Here is a 19840-nt window from a genome sequence, read left to right on the forward strand (position 1 = left end):
CTATTATTGCTTCTATACTAACTTTTCTTTTAGGAAAACCAACTAGCTGCCCAAAGCATAGAAGTTACTTAAATTTTCTGTACCTCCAGAGCATCATCTGTTAATGTTTCATGCTCATAAAAGTCAAAGTAGCTTTGCTGCTTTTCTGGTGCACCATTAACCCAGTTGGTGTAGGAAACAGTGCTTCCATCTGTCCAAAGAAATGTGGACTCTCTGGTGATATCATTCATCCCAATCCAAACATTGGTTGTGGCATACTTCAAATGATAGAAAAGGAAAGCTGGAAAGAAGCAAAATTTTCTCATTAAGGAAAGCTCATCATGACTTGCCTAAAAGAGAGAAAATATGCAAAGGCCCAGAGTGGGGGACACAATAAAAGGATAACATTTTCCCCTACACAGCCTATCTGCCATTAATTAAATACTCAGATAAGCATCCCTTCCCCACTGTGTATGCACACATAGGGTTTCAGAAAGTCCTACTGCCAGTGAGAGAGACAGGAAATACAGATTCCTGTCAGTATGAGAGATCCGTGCAAACACCCTCAGAACACACTGGAAGTTTCATGAAAACAAAGCAGCTGAAAGAACTAGAAATAAACTTCATTTTTTATCTGTAATAATTTTAGCTATTGCCTTGCAGTTTGAAGTTAAAATAAACCATGGAGTGACCTGGCTAATAAGCAATTTTCATCAGGTAATCCCATATTTTATATTGGAGACTTCAGCAGCTTGTTTAGTGAGAGATCAAGATTTTTTTTCTTTCAATAGAGTCCATACATACCTTGCACTTGTTCATTTGGTATAGTAGCCAGGTTTCCTCCCAAATTGAAGCAAACATCTCGTGCAGCAAGCCATGTGAGATTTCTTGTTATATTGGAAGCAAATACTTTGAAACACTGGAAACAAATCAAGCACTTTTTCAAACTAGCAAAGACTGGAATTACTATATATGAATATTATCAATTATCTCTAAGATGTACTTTTCTGCAGAAAATAAATCAGGCCAAGAATGAGTGACAGAGCTCAGGAGTAGAAAGTCTGGATGTCTACCCAGGCATACACTTATCCCCCCTCATTGTACAAGGTGTAATCTGGGAGTCTGGTATCAAATGAACTGATTGTAACGAGGTCAAGTATATGATCACTTTTCACATTTTCATCTCCCTTCTTCCTGAAGTAATAGAGGCATCATTTGAAACCAAGAAAATGTAGCTTTGGGTGACACAGTTGCAGGGAATTATCTCTACTGTGCTTTGTCCTCCTTCTGATGACTGTGGTTACAACTGTTCATCCTGCCAAAGGGTGTGAAACATCCTTTGGCACATTGACCTAGCATTCTGAGGATGCAATAACAGCACAGTGTACATAAAATAGACAAAATATCCTTTGGTAGATGGAGCTTCAACTCAGATTGGTACAAACTCTTGTCTTACAGTGATGAGGACTTCCAGACTCTGTCTGAATGCAAAGCTGTACTCAAAACAATTGTAGTTTGAAAATCTTTCTGAATTCAAAGCTTTGTGAACTCCTAAAGGCAGAAGGGATTGCTCGAATACATTCTTTCTAAACCTTTCCACCTTTTTTACAAGACTGACCATTACAAACTTGCATTTCTAAACAAAATAATGTACATGAAGAGAGAAGGAGAGGTTTTCTTAAACAGTAACAGTGTATTTTAAGCCTGCACAAACTATGCTCTCTGAAATACACTCAGTGTACATCTGAAATACACTCAGTGTACTTTACTGTACTTCTCTGCAAAGTTAGATGTCTAAGTCACCTCAAAAAAAGCCCAGCCATCCAGTCTGCCCATTTTGACTAAGTAATTACTCTCCAGATTTTCTTTGTTTTCATAAAAATATGTGAGGTTTTCAGTATTTTCTCTTCAGTTCTACTGCTTTATACAATTTACTGAAGATGTTTGTTGACATACCTTGTTGTTAAAAAAAATCCAACTTTCTGGACATCCTCCAGGAGGCAATGGAGAAGGTAATGTTGCATTAATAGAACTGTTATGCTTTTCACATACAAATTTATTGGCAGAACCACAGTTAATGTCATTCCACAAGCCTGGGAAAAAAAAAAATTCAACATTATAGTATTTAATATTTAGTAATAATAATTTACCACCTTTTTTTAAAATAAACACAATTTTCTCTGTTTTGTATTTCAGGCTATATCTTGATCTGAAGGCAAAGTAACCTGGCACATTTAAGTAAACTCTAATAGTAAGAGTCCTGTAGCCCCTTGTAGTTAATTTGAGCTCCCTGACCCATCTGCTCCTTGTTCAGAAGTGTCTATACCTGTTCATAGGTTTTTGGCTTTTTTTGAGCTGTGGCATCATCACATTGCAGGCCGCAGGGGAAATACACCAGTAAGCAAATTTGAAAAAAAGAAAAGGATCAGAATGGATGAGATAAGAAATACCAGATCAATCTAATGGCACAATAGATGTGCAAACATACTGCATGGATCCCTTGTAAAACATAAGTTAAGAGATCAACACATATATACTAAATTCCCATTAGCCTCATTAAAGTTACAGAAATAGACCCAAAAGGAAGTAGAGCTCTAGGATTTGCAAGACATTTGCATTTCAGTGTACTTGTAAACATATCTTTGGACATTAGATGTATTTGTTTCTTTCCTCATTGACTTGTACCTTCAACTCCTATTTCCTGCACCTGCTATAAATGTTTTCTTAAGTTCATGGTAGAGAAGATCGACTATTCAAATTTTTACTGAAAGAAGTAGTGAAAAACCCTGTAAAAAGGACAAAACCCAGAAGGAAACTCTGCTTTAAATTACTTATGGTACTGAAATCCCCCCATTCTAAGGGCATAGACTCTTCCATGGCTGCTGGTCCCATGACTGGGAGTTTCTGCATTGTGTTGGTTTGTTACTGAAAAGAAATTGCAGAAAACAGCTACCAAAGATTTTGTGACAGTTGGCAGCAGGTGTTTGACGGCATCAGTTATAACCCAAGCAGAGACAAATAAAATCTAATAGTTTTGTGTTGTCACTTACCATGCTCTGACAGCATAACCACACAATTTTCCTCATTATTTACAAAGTTGGGTTCATTAGGAGCCCAGGCCACATAGGTTACTGGAGTTCCATCCACCCAGCTTAAAGAAAAAATGTACAAGTAGTTATTAATTAATACCTTCATTTGTGACGTGGTAGTCTTAATGAACACCTCATGAGTGAGAAGGTCTATGAGGATTCATGGAAACTGACTACAATGGGAGGGACTGTTAGAGATTTCCCTTTGTTTACTTGATTATTCCAGTTTGAAGAAATTTCTGTAAAATATTTCTGGTTGCAAATTAGAAAAAGCATACACTAAGCATATTTTCTGTTAATGGCCACAATTGTTTTGATAACATTTAATAAGAGAAATCAAAATCAGTTATTCATAATACATACTACAGAAAGGATATTAAAATTTTATCTCAATAATTATTTTTATCTTAATAGTTATTGCAATAACTATTTTATTCATGGGTAATGCTGTGCTTTTCAATCTGAGCATTTGTGGTGTTTTCATAGGTGAAAACAAGAAATATTTCCAGAGAAATATTTTTCTCTGGATTTACCCTGCTCTATGGGGGAGTAGGGGGGAGTGTTCTATTTTTGTGTAAACTGAAGGACATTCTGTCAACTTTAAAACCATCCTTTCTAAAGTACCAAAGTTGAAACTTTTTCCTCAATGTTTACCTGCTTTTTATTTTAATATATTGCTATTGGAGGAAGAGGAGGTTTTCACCACATTTTAATCAGTATTTCAGAATATAGATCAATAAGCCTGAAGTGGGAAAAAATTCAGCTGTATCATCTCTGTCTTGCTGCTGCTGATATAATTGATCTAAATAAAGGAGATTCTCACTGGATCCATGGAATGCTCTATATCCCTAATTTGACTCCTAAATCAGGAGGTTAAAGTCATCCACCAACTCAGTCACTATCAACTTCTCTCTCCACTCCTCTTCTGCCTTTCTCAAGGTAAGTGATTTACATACATTCAACAGTAGTATTAAAATAGAAAGGTTAAAGTCAAATCTCCTCTAACGTTTTCCAGGTCAACCTCAGAAGCACATTTTTTCACCTCCCAGGAACATCCTCCCTAGCAGGTAGGAAGGTAAGCAGTGTATCACGCTCTTTGGTATCTTTTAGAGTAGCTTTGAGTTGATTTTTATGTTGGTCTTTTCAGAATACTAGATACTGTTTCTGTACTGTAATTTTCTGCTGACTTTTCTCCTGGAATAGGAGTTTGCAGAGACTACCTTTTGTAGTCATTGCCTGTGTCTTCCTAACTCTGGAGAACCCCTCTGCTATATAGATAAAAAGCATAAGAAACCAAATCCTATGATATAGGGCATGTTTTAAGTGTACATGTGTATGTTTATAGGTTAAAAATTCAGTATAGGAAAGTATCACTCCAATTTATAGGACAAATCTCTGGAAGAAACTTGAGAAAGTGTGTATGGAGAGTAGAGCTGCCAAGATTTTCGTTGGCTAAGTGCTTACTCAAGATAACTTTTGGGGGTAACTATTGGACTTTAGAATATTCTAGGACTATTCCATTTTGCTTTGTATACGGTATGTGGAACAGCCTTCAGACCTTCAAGAGACCATATTGAGTCCCTCCAGCTTCATAAAATATTCTATTTTTTTCTATGTATTAGAACATGCACTGATCATCTCAACTTACCTGAACTTTTTATCAAGGCTCACTCTTAGACCAATGAAGTATCCTATTGGCTCTCTCCCGTACCTCTCCTAAATCAGAAAGACACTACTTCAATGAAAAAAAGAAATCTTTGAAGCAAAACAAACAGAAATTGATACACCATTGATTAGGTCACAGAGCAGCCACTGAAGTCCACAGCAGTAAAGCACCTGCTTGCAGTTAACCACTACAACGTGTTTATATGCCCAGGCACAGAAGTCAGGTTTTCACCTGGGACATCAGAGCCAAGACCGGCAGCACTGAAGGGCCTTAGGATGGAGTAGAAAAGAAGCAGATTTTGAGTCAAAACTGGTACTCCTTTTTTATTCTCCCTCAAAGACCAGCTACTTCCCAAGACAGCTGGTACTTTTCCACATCACTCTTCCTGTCAACTGCATCAGTGCAGCTGGCGTGAAGCAGGAGAAGCCAAATCCCGTGGGATCAAATGGTGCCTTTGGGGATATTTCATTAGTGAAAATGCTGATGGCTCTGCTTCTGAGACAACTCAAGATTTACAAGCAGATTGTCAAAAGCGTTTCTAATTTAGGCTGTATGTTTATAATGACTCTTACATTTTCTTGTAGTGCTCTCTTTAGGAACCTTCTCTCACTGTTACTATTAACAACAACTAGGTCTGCAGAGTTCTTCCTGCAAAACTCTCGGGCTCTTTCCATGGAGACCTGTTCTTTGCTGATATAGTAGAGCTTATCTTCATATATGACCCATCCATCTGGAGTGGTTTTATATTCTGGAAGACAAATAAAGTATCCTTAAATTTTATATGTGTAGAACACAAAATTTTTTTAGAATAACAATTTTAGGAAAAAAATTATTAATAATAAAAAGATAGAAATAATTAATAGATACAAAGACCCACCATATGTGTCAATTGGTTCAGGTTTTAATGACACTCCTGCAAAAGAAGAAAATAGAAGGCATGATGAATCTCTTTAGAGTATGTTATGATGCAGCTTGTGACTGACTGCAAGAAGAGTGAGGAACAGAGCAGGATTCTGCGCCCCTTTGCCATTGTGGCAAGCAGGCTTAGCCACACAGTTCAGCTTCACATTGCTCAATATGCAAGGTCATCTACTTTAATTTTATATCATAAGCCGTGCTTCACTTCAGCAACGGCATAGTTTTGGCTGAATCACATTCCCGCAAAGAGCAAGGCAAGGGAAAATTGCTCTTCCAAGCCTGTAAGTCACAGCAGACTTATCTGAAACACTTTAAACTGTGGCATACAGCTCCTTTACTGATCCATAAGTAGATATTCCGTAATTCACCTGGGAGTATTTTCACCATGAAGGAGAAAATTTCCACTAGATTTATTTTAGCTCTGCCAAAAAAAACTCTCTGAGTAATATTAATAAACAAAAGGAAATATGATTTTATGTGCGCACACACACACACACACACATATATATATATATATATACATATAGGTGTAGATATAGATGATATAGGTATAGATATATAAAATAACTGTGAGTTGTTTCTGGTTTGGATAGAAAAATAAATAGCGTTGCTATGAACCATTGCTTTTCCAAAACCAGTTGAATCCTGAATAATTCTATGGGAGAACCTGAAGTACCAACAAATCTGACAAATATATCATACTTGATTTTTAGCTTCACCTGTGTTAGTATAAATACCAGTATTGTAAGGAATACAATACTTGCCCTTGCAACTCCTTAACGCCAACATTACAAAAATAAAAGCAAAAGTTACTTAATATAAACAATTTTGTAATTTTGCAAATATATGGATTATTTATACACCTTTTTATGTAAAAAACCCTTCAATTCATTCATATCATTCATGACTGAAAAATCTCAGCCCATAATATGTTACTTAATGTTCTTGACATCCATTTGGAAAAAGTAGTCCTCCAAAATTTTGTCTCTTTCTTCAGTAACTTAACTTAGAAAGCAACTACTTTTTAAAGCTTTTTAATCTTCCTGCCAATAAAGAAGAAATCTACCTTGTTTTATTTGGCAAACCCAGTTATGCTGTACTTGACAGACCGAAAGAGACCATGGTTCAGAATATCCCGCACAATGGAACGAGCCACAAAACTGGAGTCGTCCTGAGCTCCTTGGACTATGATCCCAGTTTGTGTACCTAACCTATAGGAGAAATCAATTTTGTTACTCTTTTCATCTCTTTCAGTAGACATACTTTCCACTGGAAAATGAAAACTAATTGCTTTTGTCTCAAATATTCTGGTTTTAGCTAAAAAGAGCTGGAAACGCAGGGAAAGCTGTAGGTACGAGGATTTTACAGTGGGCCAATGGTGTCAGTGTTCAGACATGGCTGTCTTGCCATGGAGGGCTTTTCTGTTTGTGCCCTGAGCCATAGACACAGACAGAAGAGAAACAGCCAAAGGAACTGTTTCTAATGAACTTTGCCCACATATCACTCATGCTAATCATGTGCAGACAGGGTACTTTTCACTCCACATCTGAGCTGGTTCAAAATTACATTGTCCAGCATCTCTCTGGTGGCAGTGATCATGTTGTGCATCAATTCAGCATTACTTTTTCCCTTCCCTGTGGTTAACGAGGATGGGAGTGTGACTTTGGGCAGGGAAGTCATATCCTACAAATCTAGAGGAGGTACCTCTGAAGAAAGTGACATCCAAGTGGTGAGGGAAACACAGGTGATAGAACCTACCTATTATTGCCAAGAATTCTTGATAACAACCCTTTCTGAAACTTTTGTGGAAAGTAACTTAAACAGGATAAGATAAAAGGTCTTTGCTTGTGTTAAAGAAAACCAAATACAGGGAGTAGTGGTAAATGGAGTTAATAAGGAGTAGAATCCTGCAGGAATGTTTTTCACAGCTGTTGATATTTGCATGGGTTCAAGAGATGACTGGATAAATTCCCATAAATAAATAAATTAAAATTACAGATATGAGCTCCAGTTCTAAAAGACCCTGAGCCATCACTTACTGGGGGATTCAGGAGTATACTGGGAAACATGCTTGCTGTTTGATCGGCTTTTTAGATGTTTATGTTTTTATGTTATGATCTTAGGTGTAAATATTATCATCTTGGAAGAGAAAATAAATTGAAGTGTTACACAGAAACCTAGAGAATCTGATGAGATGCCAATAATTTCCATGTATTCAAATGTTTAGCTGTGATATTAGTCATGACAATGCAGATTAGCATCTACATGATTTTTTTGTAGGATTGGTGGTTTCTTTAATGAGAATAACAGCAAAAAGCTAAGTATATGTACAAATTCCAAAAGATCTTAAGCAAACAAATATGATGAAAAATTAAGATACTCACTGGAGAGCCATCACTCCAGGCAAATCCTTCATCTGGATTCAATGAAAATATACCAAGCCAAACTATTTCAAACAAACAGCGAGTGGCTCTAAAAGAAAGCACAGGACAGAGCAGTGAGTAAACACCAGCACAAAAAAATCCAGAAATACATAACTGAACTTTCTAAAGCACATTGTAAAAGCAGTGAAGTTGCAAATTTCCCTATTACCTTTGGTGAAGTGCATACACTTGTTCTTCATAGAAATGTGTAATATTTCTGTGGTTCAGTGTCAGTAGCTTGGTTATCAGACTTATTAGTAGTATTGGTCATGTATTTCCCAAATGTACTATTCACTCAGGGAAAACCTTCACAAAATCAAAAAGTGGTTTCAGCACTGACCACTGAAAGGTTGATACAAACCTACTTCAACAGTAGGTACGTTGATCATATTTTCTACCCTTGTAGAAATACTGCTAATTTCATGTGTTTCTAAACTATATCTAGTAATCATGATACTGGTGGATGTTTTTAAAAGCTTTTCTTTTTAAAAACTCTTCTTTCTCTTTTTTTTCATGAAAAGGTTAAAATAGTACTGAACAGATAAATTTCAAAATATCACAGGTCTTTTGGTTTTTGATGAAACCACACATTTCAGAAACCATCTAGGATCGTTCATAATAGTTCATATGAAAAGTTTTTGAATCAGATAAGATAAACACACATCAAATACCAACCTCATTGCTTGGATTAGTAATGGCATTTCCTCCTTAGTGTTAATGGTGACCAGATCCCCTCCTATTTGTCTGCAAAAATCTCGAGCTTCAAACCATGATTTCTTTCTAATTTTTGATCTGCAAAAACACTATGAAGAAATCAATTTAAATATACATGTTACAATAATAAAAAAGTTATCATCTTGCTTAAACATAAATGAGGTTTCATATGAGCCGAGTGAAAGTCCGTAAGATAAATAACATTTCCCACTCTGTTCCTCAAATTTTTACACCAGGGTTGCCTACCTACTTAGCGTAGTGGGAAAAAAAAAAAAAAAAAAGGAATTCCTAGAAGGGAAAAGGGAATACAACTCCCCAACTCCCATTAATTTGTTTTAACTGAAGAAGTGCACAAGCCAACATCCATATGAAGGGAAAGAGGAGTAGCTGTGGTTGAGAGACAAAATGGTCTGGAATGACTCTGAAGATTCAGGCAAAAGAACAACCTCATGGTAATTTACATCTCTCAGCATATGATGTCTAACTGGTTTAAGAGACAACAGTACAGATTTTACCAAAGTTAAATTATGGTTTGGGGATAAAGGTGGCCAAATAAATAGCAATCCGGATGAATTTGAAAGAAATAAGTTAAAAAAAAAAAAAAAAAACAAAAAAAAACCAAACCAAACCAAACCAAACCAAAAAAAAAAACAAAAAAAAAAAAAAAAAAAAAAAACAACAAAAAAAAAACCAAAAAAAACCAAACAAACAAAAAAAAAAAAAAACAAGAGAGACTTATTCATTAATTCAATAAAGTGATAAAAAAATTAACACCTCGCACTTAGCACATTTCAACTTTGCATGATCCCAAATCACTGTTTGCACATTACACTCATTTCTTGTTCAAACTCCTTTTTTATGCCTGCTCAGATACAACTGGCTGTACTTCAAACACAAGTTTTCTGTAGCTTTGCATGGGAAACTCTCAAGTAAATGTCCTTCATTAATGCTGGTTTAATTAACCTTGCACACTACTTTTTATCTTTTTTTTTGTGGGGTAATGTGCTGATTTTAGCAAGGTCCAGCCTTAGGCATTGTGCTGCTGGAGGTTACACTTCACTGTTTCTCTGTTTGTTCCCTGAATTGCCACAAGTCTCAGGCAAACACCACATCTTTGCACAACAGACATAAAGAGCAGCGCTGACAAACCAGCTTTGCTGCTTCTGCTGTTTAACATGGAATTTTGACATTTTCCTTTTAATAATTTTAACATGGAGTTCTTTTTTTTCTTCTCTCTTTTCTTTTCTTTTCTTTTCTTTTCTTTTCTTTTCTTTTCTTTTCTTTTCTTTTCTTTTCTTTTCTTTTCTTTCTGTGGCCTTGATATTTATGTTCCTCTTCTTCCATTTCCTGTTCCAGTTCCTTCAACCCTGAAGCACAAACTTCCTCATTTTCTTTCCTGTGCCCTTCTCCTCTCCCTTCCCTCCCTTCAACCTTATCTTTCTTCCTTAGTTTCTCCCCTCTCATGGATATTTTCCTTAGAAGAATTTTTTTTTTTTTCTCTATTCCAATCTCAGATATTGCAAAATGAAGATTCAGTTCCGGTTTTTTTCTTTTTTATTTTTTCCCCACCCAAGCTGCTTCTTTTAACTATTCAGGCACTTACTTTAAAACAAGAACTTCTGTGCTTGTTTGACACCCAGCCTTCAGGGCATGTGGGGACCAGAGCCGTAGTTGGAACAGGTGGAACTGTTGCACCCTTTGCCCACTGCTTGCAAATATATTTTTGCTTTGTCTCACAGTCAAGAACATCCCATAATCCAGCTGCAGTCCCTGTCTTCATGGCTACACATCCTGGATTATTTCCTTTATGAGGAAAAAAAAACCAAAACAAACATGCTGGATATTTTCTAAAGTGTGAATTATTTAATTCTGTCAATCAGTAGCTATTCACTTTTTGCTATGCAATAACATTTGAAAAGAAAATTTGTATTTTAGGTGGTTTTCATACAAGCAGAGTAGAATTTTCTGTTTGAGGAAGTCTTGATCAATATAGAATCCTACTTCTTTTTTTTTTTTTTTCATTTTGAATATCCCACATAATTAATTATTTGGGTAGAAAGTAGAGTGAGAGTTTTTACAGTGAAATCTTGTGTTTTCAAGTGACAATCTAATTTCTATTTATGTTAGGTCTGTTTTACATGAGATAACATTACCTTGGCCATGAGTGGTTTTCACATAGATGGCAGCAGCCCCACTGGTTCATACAGAGGGCAGGTGTGCAAACCTAGGCAGCTTCAGGGTGAAACTTATCCCATGATGTTTGCTGTGATTTTAGATTGTTCTCTCACAAGGAAACAGAGGTGCCTACATCACACAAGATGCAGTCAAATCCCCAAAATGGGCTTCTTTGTGCTCTTAATTTCCTAAGTATTTTTAACATTTTGTTTGGGGGTTTTTGGTTGTTTCTTTTTTTTAACTTCTGTTGGGCACAGACCTGATGTCTTAATGCACTCATCTACTGTGGTGCCATGAGCTGAAATGAAATTCAGCTATAAATCCATCATTTTATGGCAATTCAATGCATGCATTTTCTCCTAAGAATATCCTTTGCCTGCATCAAATGCACCTAATGTTTTACTGGTCATGCTCAGTCACTTATTCTCCTGATACTGTCCTGAGTTTTCTCACAGGCACATCTTTGCTATCAGAAATAATTTCCTCTCATCAGCAAATCTTGTCACTTCACTATTGCACATTTTCCGTATGGTCTGCAAATATATTGAACAGCATGGGCTTTGGCACAGGTCATTATGGGGTTCTGTTGGTGGACACACTTCCCTTGTGAAAAATAGCCCCCATTAAAAAAATCCACCTTCAACTTCCAGTCAGTGCCTTTTTATCAATATTTTTATTAATGTAAGAGCTTTTCTGTGTTATATTAGATTAGCTGAAAGGCTTTTGCTAAATGAGATAGACCACACTTACTAGATTTCCCTCATTCATATGCTTTCACCTACTGTGTGGAGCTCTGAGAGATCTATAAGCATGACCTCCCTTTCCAGAAGTGATTTTATGTATCTTTCCCACTATAGCTTCTCTGTTACAGATTCAGTTAATTTACTAATGACTTATTAATCTATATTTCCCCATATCTCTCTGTAACCATTTTAAATGTTGGCACCAAATTTGTCTTTTAGCAAAGCTTAGATGTCAAGGCAGCTTTAGCAAGAAAGCTAAAGCTGAAGCTCTCTTTACACATTAAAGAGAAGCTTTTATTTCATGTAATTTAACAGTCCCTGGATACTTCTGCAGCCATGCTTAGTCCTGACTTCATGCCATCAACTTCCTCCATAATCTATTTTCTTGATATTTCAGCTTGAAATAGACTCTCCAAAGATACTCTCATGAAGAAACTTTCCAGCACAAAGTCCATTTTCTTCTCAGTGAACATAGATGCAAGGAAACAGATTTTTCTTTACTGTTCCAGCCTGATTGTTGAGGAGTTCATTTGCTGTGGGTAGTTTGGTTTGCCAGCCGCAGTGCCAACTCAAGCTCTGGCTGGTGGGACCCAAGGCAAAGGGCTGACTGGACTGAACTGCTGCTGACACTTTGCATAGCAAAGGGCACAGGAACCAGTGGTCCAGCCAGGTGACTGCACACCCAAAGGCTCAGCAGGGGCCAAGGACCCCAGACATTACTGCATTTAGATGTAAAACAGCCCAGGGTTTCCTTTGTTCATGGACCCTCCTTGGAGGCACCCAGCTCAAGGGGTTATTTTATTATTACACCGTGACTGAATTATTTTAGGGATCAAAAAATCTGAGGAAATCTGGGTTCAAGCTGTTAAGGAAACTTTGTCTGACTGTGCGAGTGTGGAGGTGTAGCAGGGAAGGACCTTGGTCCCAGCTCAGGTGGTGTGAGCGTGACTGCAGAGGGGCACTTGGATGGTCAGAGAGGGAAAATTCCTTAACATGACCTCTGAGTGCTCTCCTCATGCTCTGATCATCTTCTGACAGCACAGACTCCTTGGCAAGCTTTCTTACGGCATTTGCTAAGGTTTTATTAGTCTTTGTCTTTCAGAATTTTTTATTGTTTTTATTTTAAATTTTATAACCTCACTGAAGGTTTTAAAAAAAGTCTTCAGACAAATAATCACTAAGAGGAACATAGTATATCCCACAAAAAACAGATTTCTTCATGGCATAATGAAATCTTATTTTCTGTACTTCTGTACAGTATGAACCCGTTAATGCAGTTTTCTTAGTATCACACATAAAAATAATAATGCCACAGTGATTTTTGATACTTTGAGTTTGTAATTCTAACTTAAAATTCATATTCCAGTTGCTCTGTTTCAACTTCTTCTGCCAGGCTAGCTTTTTCAATAGAGGGACAAGCGTGGAATAGTCTTAGGACCCATTTGTAACTCCTTTTATCTCCCTGTGAAGATGGCCCAAAAGTTAATCTTATGGGTAAATATATCAGATGTCCTAATATAAAAGTGCAGTTTAAAATTTTCCCTTTGAAATTAGAATATGGGATATGAAAAGTGCCAGTACTTATAAAACATACCAAAAGTTTAAAACAAAAAATTCAGAGGACATTACCCACACAACCTAACTCCTATTACCCACATTGTGAGAGAGCAGCCACCATCCCTCGTCACAGCACCTACCAGGCATTCCTGCATCCCAGTGCGTGAAGGAGACAGCTTCACCACTGGCCCAGCTGAAGGTGCCTTGATCCTGCACATCAGAGAGGCCAAGCCAGAAATATTTCTCAGGCCTCAGCCCAACAAGGCTAGTCAGATAGGCTTGTTCATACCTGGAAAAGACATCAAGATGCAAGTGAAAACAAAGGCGTTTACCCAAATCCTGTCAGTCTCATGTGATGATGGAATTTTTTCTCTTATTCCTTGCCTCAGGCTGGGGAGAAGACCCTACGTAGGACTCAGATTCCATATGAACGACAAAAAAAGCAAGACTTTTTGTTATTCAACTAGAGACCTCATCTGTCTCTTAACCATTTTGCTGCTTAGTGTTGTGTTAGCTTTTCTAGGAATATTTCATAAGATACAGTCTTTAGATATTTAAAAGCAAAGAAAAAGTCATTATCGTACCTACTTTCAACTGTGGCTAAGTAACCTTCTTCTCCTTCACAAGTGGTGTTTGCTTCTGAAAATGTTGCTGGAACATGTCCAATAAAATAGCAGTAGGTCCCATATCTTCTCCAGCCCTGTAACATGATTTTAGGATTTTCATACAAATTTTAAATAATTTTGGTATCATGTATTAAGTTAAATATGACATTTAAAAATTAATAAAGCATAATCATAATGAATATTATTAATTAGAAACTTTTTGCAGTGAAATTACAGATTTCTCCTAAGTGGTTTCTGTAAATGGGTTTTTAAAATTTAGAGTAACTGAGAGAGAGGGAGAAACTTCATAATAAATAAAACAAAAAAACCTTCCATGTAAATAATACAAATAATTCAAATAATTCTAATTGACTCTCAATGTACCTATTTCATCTAAGAAACTGACATTCTATTCTCACATACTTACTTTTTTGCAACCTGCAAGGCTACTTTCTTTTTCTCTAGCTGTTTGTGATGTAGCTTTTCTTTTACAAATGTAGCCAGCCTTCTTCTCACAGACATGGTCTGCCCAATAGCCATTCTGTGTCAGGAAGAAGTTTGAAACAAAAAGAAGATAAAGATGAATAACCTAAAGGACATAAATAATGTCTTTCTTTATAATGAAAATTATTTGTTTTCTTTCTCCTTTATTTTTAAATGGAATATTTTTCATTATCCAATTTTCCTACATGATCTCAAAACCAAATCTGCTCACATTCTGTGAAATAGTGGACTGGGCTATAGCAGCATAGCCTCAGCTGGCTGTGATAAGAAGGAAGGAAGGTGCATGGAGCTGTTCCCTGACCTGTTGTACTGGGTCCTGCACAGGCAGTTGTGCTGTGGGATGGCAAATAAGCAGCCAAAGACAAGTCAGCAAGAATCAGAGATCCCCATATACCATCACTACCACCAGATGAAAAGGAGAGAATGTACTCAAAATACCTTCAGATACCTGTTTTGTAGCATCCTAATAATTTCATTTGTGACTTTCAGATGTGCATAAAGATAAAATTTCACCAGCGATGAAGTATTTCTTTTGTTTGTTTTAAAGGTCACATTCAATCTCACTCCCAGTCTCATGCAATTCAATCCCTACATCTCTTTTTTTTCTGGCCTTAGCCATTTGCTGAAATAACAGAGCACGTTATTCTTTTATTAAGTAGTTATTTTTAGTATGGAAGTACAATATGTATTGAGTAATGTCACCTGGCCCTTGATCAGGACACAGTCTTCTGGCCTGTTGTTTGTAGTGGATGGCTCTCCCAGGTGCCATTTTGTGTATGCCACTGGGGTACCATCACTCCACTCAAAATACATTTGAACCTTACGGTCATTCAGCCCAATCCACAGCTTGTCTGTTGGCTCTGAAGATGGAAACAGAGATAAAACCTCTTTTGGCACACCACCCTTTTCATAGCACCAACCATTGGGCTTTGAACATACAATTCCTTTCACAAAATTTTGCAGCATGTTCTATGATAATTTTGTAAATTAATATTTTCATATAGATATAAAAATAAAGACTGTATGCTTTGGAAAATTAGGCTGTAAGGAAATTCTTGCACTGGGTGAAAAAATTTTGCTCTTCCTCCTCATAACAGTGGGTGTGAATTACCAGCCTAATGCTGATACACCACGATGGGAGGATAGAAGTCTGAATAGTTACTTTTCCAGTGCAATGGAACTGGTCAAATTTTAGAATACTGCTTTTATGTAACTTGAAGCATGAATGTTTTAAGCTTCTTTCAACAAGCCCCTAAGCCCAGCCTCCCAGACCTACATCAATCAGTAGGCAATAAATAAAATAATAGTTTTGACAACATCCAGAGTTCAGCAGGAACTATCAATGTCTTCTTTTCCATACAGGCAAAGGCAAGAGACCCCCTGGAAATACTCACTGTACCCAAGCTGAGACACCATAAAGCTGTGCTCCTCAAGGCTTTGGATGCTGGCCAAGTGACTCCCTTCCTTCTGACAAGAGGTGAAAGCTCCTTCCCATCCTTTGCTGTCCCTGAAGATCTTATAGCAGTGATCCACATAGGGCACCCATCCATCTGGGCAGGTGACAGACCCAGGGTCACCTAGGAACACGTCCCAAGGCTTTACAGCTCCAATTACCATGCAAGAGACATAACACTGAAAATATTTCCACTTCATCTGAGCAAAAGTTCTAAACTAAGAATTTCTTTTTAAATTCTTTTCATAAGGAAATGCAGTAGACATAAATGTGATTCTCTAAACCAGGTAATTTTTAGCTTGGAGAAGGAAAACTTTTTAATACAAGTAATATCTAATACAAATTCTTAGTTTAGTCAAATGTCTGCAACAAATATATTAGTTCTGTAATGTATTAATCAAATACATTCGTTTTGCAACTCATTAATTTTATTACCTTCTGTATCACCTAGTACTTATTTGTCAGATAGGAGAAATCAGACATTATCTGCAGCTAACATAGAAGGTTTATGAATTTTTAAAGGATTAAGTATATTGATAGAGTAAAAGCCATCAAGACAAATTTACAGCCAGATGAATACATAGGGTCACACGAACAGGGAAATCTTCATACACTTAGAATATCTTTTCTCACTTCACTGTGTTGATCTTCTACTGTCTCAATCTTCCACCACTTCTGCCATGAACTCTGAACTTGCTTGTCTGGATGCTGATTGACCACAAGTCGTGGAGAATGACTTAGAACCACACTAAGTTATGCATCTCTCTTTCTTGGGATTATATTTACTAATGTCCTGCTTCTGAAAAATAATTTTTGAGTTGTTCTCCCTTTTGATGGTCAGCAGTGTGTGTACTTAAGGGGGAGACCTGGCCCCTGAAACAAAGACAGGAGGGACTAGCTGGACATTCTTTGCTTTTATCTGTTTCAGTCTGTGTGTTGTGGAACTGGAGATCAGACTACAAAGTTTACAATCGTTGTACAAAGTAAACCAGAGAATCTAGAAATAGTTCTATTTGTAATAAAATTCTTCTGTTCGTCTTTGTCAATATGTTGAGCGTTCAGGTAACAGCTTCTACTTTAATTACCAATATGTATCAACATACCTGAAGGAACCAAAGTAAAGTTCCTTTTCTTACAAATATAACCAAGTTTCTGATCACATTCCCAGTTTTGCCATTTAGCTTTTGTTTCAGGAGTCAAAACTGCACAGAGCTTTCCAGATTCAGGAGACGGGTTTCCTTTGGGAAAAGTAAAGAGAAAAAAATGAACTTTTCTGAATGAAAAACAGAGCTCTAAGGCCTAAAATGCACATGAGAGACCACTCCTGGCTGAAGTGATGGAGGTCGTGTCTTTCCCAGCTTTGGTAAGAGCCAAGGTATATTTCCAGTAGTGGAAATGTCTGTATGAAATGTAGTGTGTAAGTTAGATAAGAGGATACAAACCTGTAAACTCCTACTTTAGTTGCTAGTCAAGAAATGGAAGACTGAATATTTTGGGGACAGGCAGTGTTGTTTTCACAGCTAAAATATTTTTGCAATACATTGAAGGTTTCTGTCTTATATTGCTATAGAAAAAGAGATTTTTCTAAAGCTAAAGCAAGAAAAGCTAAAATACTTATCTCATGGCATAACTATCTGATAATAAAGTTTACAGCAGTATTTGGGGTATGTATCTTTTCTCTTTGGAAATAAAAAATCAAACAAAGTCCCACCTACCTGGAGCCCAGTTTAAGTACTGGAAAGGGCTGCCTCCAATCCACTCCCATCCACTACTCAAGTCCAGTCTGTTGAGTCCAATCCACAGCGCAGAATCTATACCTTCTGTTAATTCTAAATTACAAAAATAAGAGGAATTATTTTATAAATCTCTTTTAACAATGGTCTCTAACTGTCTCTAGGAAGACTTGTATTCCAAAATATCTAATTGCAAATATCTGTAGATATAATGGTACCTAATACATTGAAATATACCAAAGTTTGAATGCTGTAAGAAAGCAAACAAACAGAAACTTCCTGTTTTATTCTGTCAACTAATGTGAAATGAACACAGATTATATCCAGAGTATATCCAAATATCCAAAACAAAATTGCTTCTGCAGAATAGGCTAAATTCTGTACATTTAAGTAGAATTATTGATAAATATAAAAATTAATAAAAAATTTGTTAGAAGTTAAATTAATCCTTAAAACCAACAATAAATATTTCTTCCATATCATTTCTTCATCTATATGTGGATACATAAGTCTGCAATTTGATATCTGTAAATAACTGATTTTTTTCAGTTTGCCAAGTGAAGGAAAAAAACAGCTGTCAAAATGGCATTTGAAACAAAGCAAGTCCTTCTTTTGGCATAAAGATTAATCTTTTTTTCTTTCTTTTCTTTTTTTGTTTTAAGTTTACTTTCCAAAACTTAGTCTTTAATTTACTTTTCAAGATTTTTCCTCCATTTAAAAATATATAAAAAATAAGATTTGTAAATATGAAGTCAAACTGTTACACTTGCATGATGATGGAATACTTTGAATTCTACGTAAATTTGGCAGCAATTTTGATATGAACTTGCAAATTCTAAAATATTTTTTCTTGCCTACACATATTTAGCTCCAAAAGCAATGGCCTAATCATACTAAATAATCCTTAGCTATTATGATGACCTGAACAGATCCTGGATGTAACCCAGGGTTTGCTTTACTCCCTTACCTTTAAGGTATGTTTGTTCATGAATGTCTGTGATACTCAGTAATTCTGCGTTTTGCTGCTTACAGCTCCTCCTAGCTTGGTGCCATGTGAGAGCCGAGTCAGAGTTTATTTGGTAGTGAACATTTGTTGACAGATCTACAGTCCATGTGCTGTCTTTATCTGTGGAAAGAATAATAACAGCAGAGATCATAGTAACTGGCCACAGAAAACTGAGTTGCAGGTTCTCATTCTGTGCAGCAGGTTCTCATTCGTCTCCTTAAATTTCACCTGGGCTGCTCTCTCAAGACCACTGAAAATGTTGTGAGCAGATGGGGAAGAACAAGATTAAGGCCAGTAAGCTGACAGGTAAAGCTGGCCTGTACTGCCTCCTGTTCCATGAGGAGAGACAAGTCAGGAGTTACCACAAGGAAAGTGATTGCACAGGAAAATGCACTGCATGGAGTGCGTGGCAGAAGTCCCAGGAGAAAATTTTGAAGTATTTGTGCAACATCTCCTTCTCTCTCTGGACAGCAGCTCCCACTGAGAGCTGTAAGAACTATATATATACATATATATACAGGTCTATAGCTATAGACCTGAATTTAGCATCAAAATATTTCATAGATTACTCCCATCCCCATTTAAAGAGCCTCTGGATGTGCCTGTCACACAGCAATGGTGCTGAGCAGCACCATGTTCCTCCTCTGATTACCTTTGCATTTTTGATTTGTTGAAGATACCAACACGCTCTATCAAGCACAATACAAAACTTTATCTGGTATTTGATCACTCCCAAAAGTCGACATGAAGATGGATTTTGAAAAAAGAACTGAAAGCTGGGACTACCTTTCAAAAACTGAAAATTATTAAATGACTCTATGCTACACCTTCAGGGCTCAGTGTGTGAGATATCTTTGCAGGAGCCTGGAAAGCACAGTTGACTAGGGATGTGTGCCACACTGAAAGTCCACTTTAAATCAAGTGGAGTAAAGGGACATTCTAATAACAAAAGCCAACGTTGAACAGGAGCCATGGGGAGAAATACAGAGGAAAGATGAGATGTGTCAGGTGGAGATTTCAGCATCATGAACGCAAAGCTCTCCAGGCCATAAAGGGAGATAGAGGGAGAAGTGACCACAGAAGTAAAAGAAAGTGATTGAAATTGCAGAGAAATGCCAGGCAGATGTCAATGGGGTGGAAAGGCTGCTTCCTGGACAATATGAACAGGGCTTAAAAGCATGGATAAAAGGACACATTCCACTTTAGCAAAAAAATATGTTTACATGAGAATCATGCAAATTGAAACATTAACTTCAATATCAATCTTCCTACAGT

General features: G+C 36.8%; 1 protein-coding gene across 1 annotated transcript in view; it reads right to left on the minus strand.

The window, feature by feature from the left end:
• The window catches only part of LOC121364022 (macrophage mannose receptor 1-like), a 32838-nt gene that overhangs the window by 9045 nt on the left and 3953 nt on the right, over positions 1–19840 (minus strand). Inside the window, exons 4-22 of the mRNA XM_041486901.1 lie at positions 18527–18685; positions 17542–17655; positions 16930–17064; positions 15768–15950; positions 15076–15233; positions 14297–14410; positions 13849–13964; positions 13405–13553; positions 10393–10592; positions 8751–8878; positions 8037–8124; positions 6719–6863; positions 5612–5647; positions 5307–5482; positions 4717–4784; positions 3030–3130; positions 1936–2072; positions 784–898; positions 84–280 (exon numbers count right to left, since the gene is read on the minus strand). Of these exons, the coding sequence (XP_041342835.1) occupies positions 84–280; positions 784–898; positions 1936–2072; positions 3030–3130; positions 4717–4784; positions 5307–5482; positions 5612–5647; positions 6719–6863; positions 8037–8124; positions 8751–8878; positions 10393–10592; positions 13405–13553; positions 13849–13964; positions 14297–14410; positions 15076–15233; positions 15768–15950; positions 16930–17064; positions 17542–17655; positions 18527–18685 (2519 nt within the window). The remainder of the gene's footprint in view (positions 1–83; positions 281–783; positions 899–1935; positions 2073–3029; positions 3131–4716; positions 4785–5306; positions 5483–5611; positions 5648–6718; positions 6864–8036; positions 8125–8750; positions 8879–10392; positions 10593–13404; positions 13554–13848; positions 13965–14296; positions 14411–15075; positions 15234–15767; positions 15951–16929; positions 17065–17541; positions 17656–18526; positions 18686–19840) is intronic.

The sequence above is a fragment of the Pyrgilauda ruficollis genome, unplaced genomic scaffold (assembly GCF_017590135.1).
Source record: "Pyrgilauda ruficollis isolate IOZ18807 unplaced genomic scaffold, ASM1759013v1 scaffold12, whole genome shotgun sequence".
In the NCBI taxonomy this organism is placed as follows: Eukaryota; Metazoa; Chordata; class Aves; order Passeriformes; family Passeridae; genus Pyrgilauda; species Pyrgilauda ruficollis.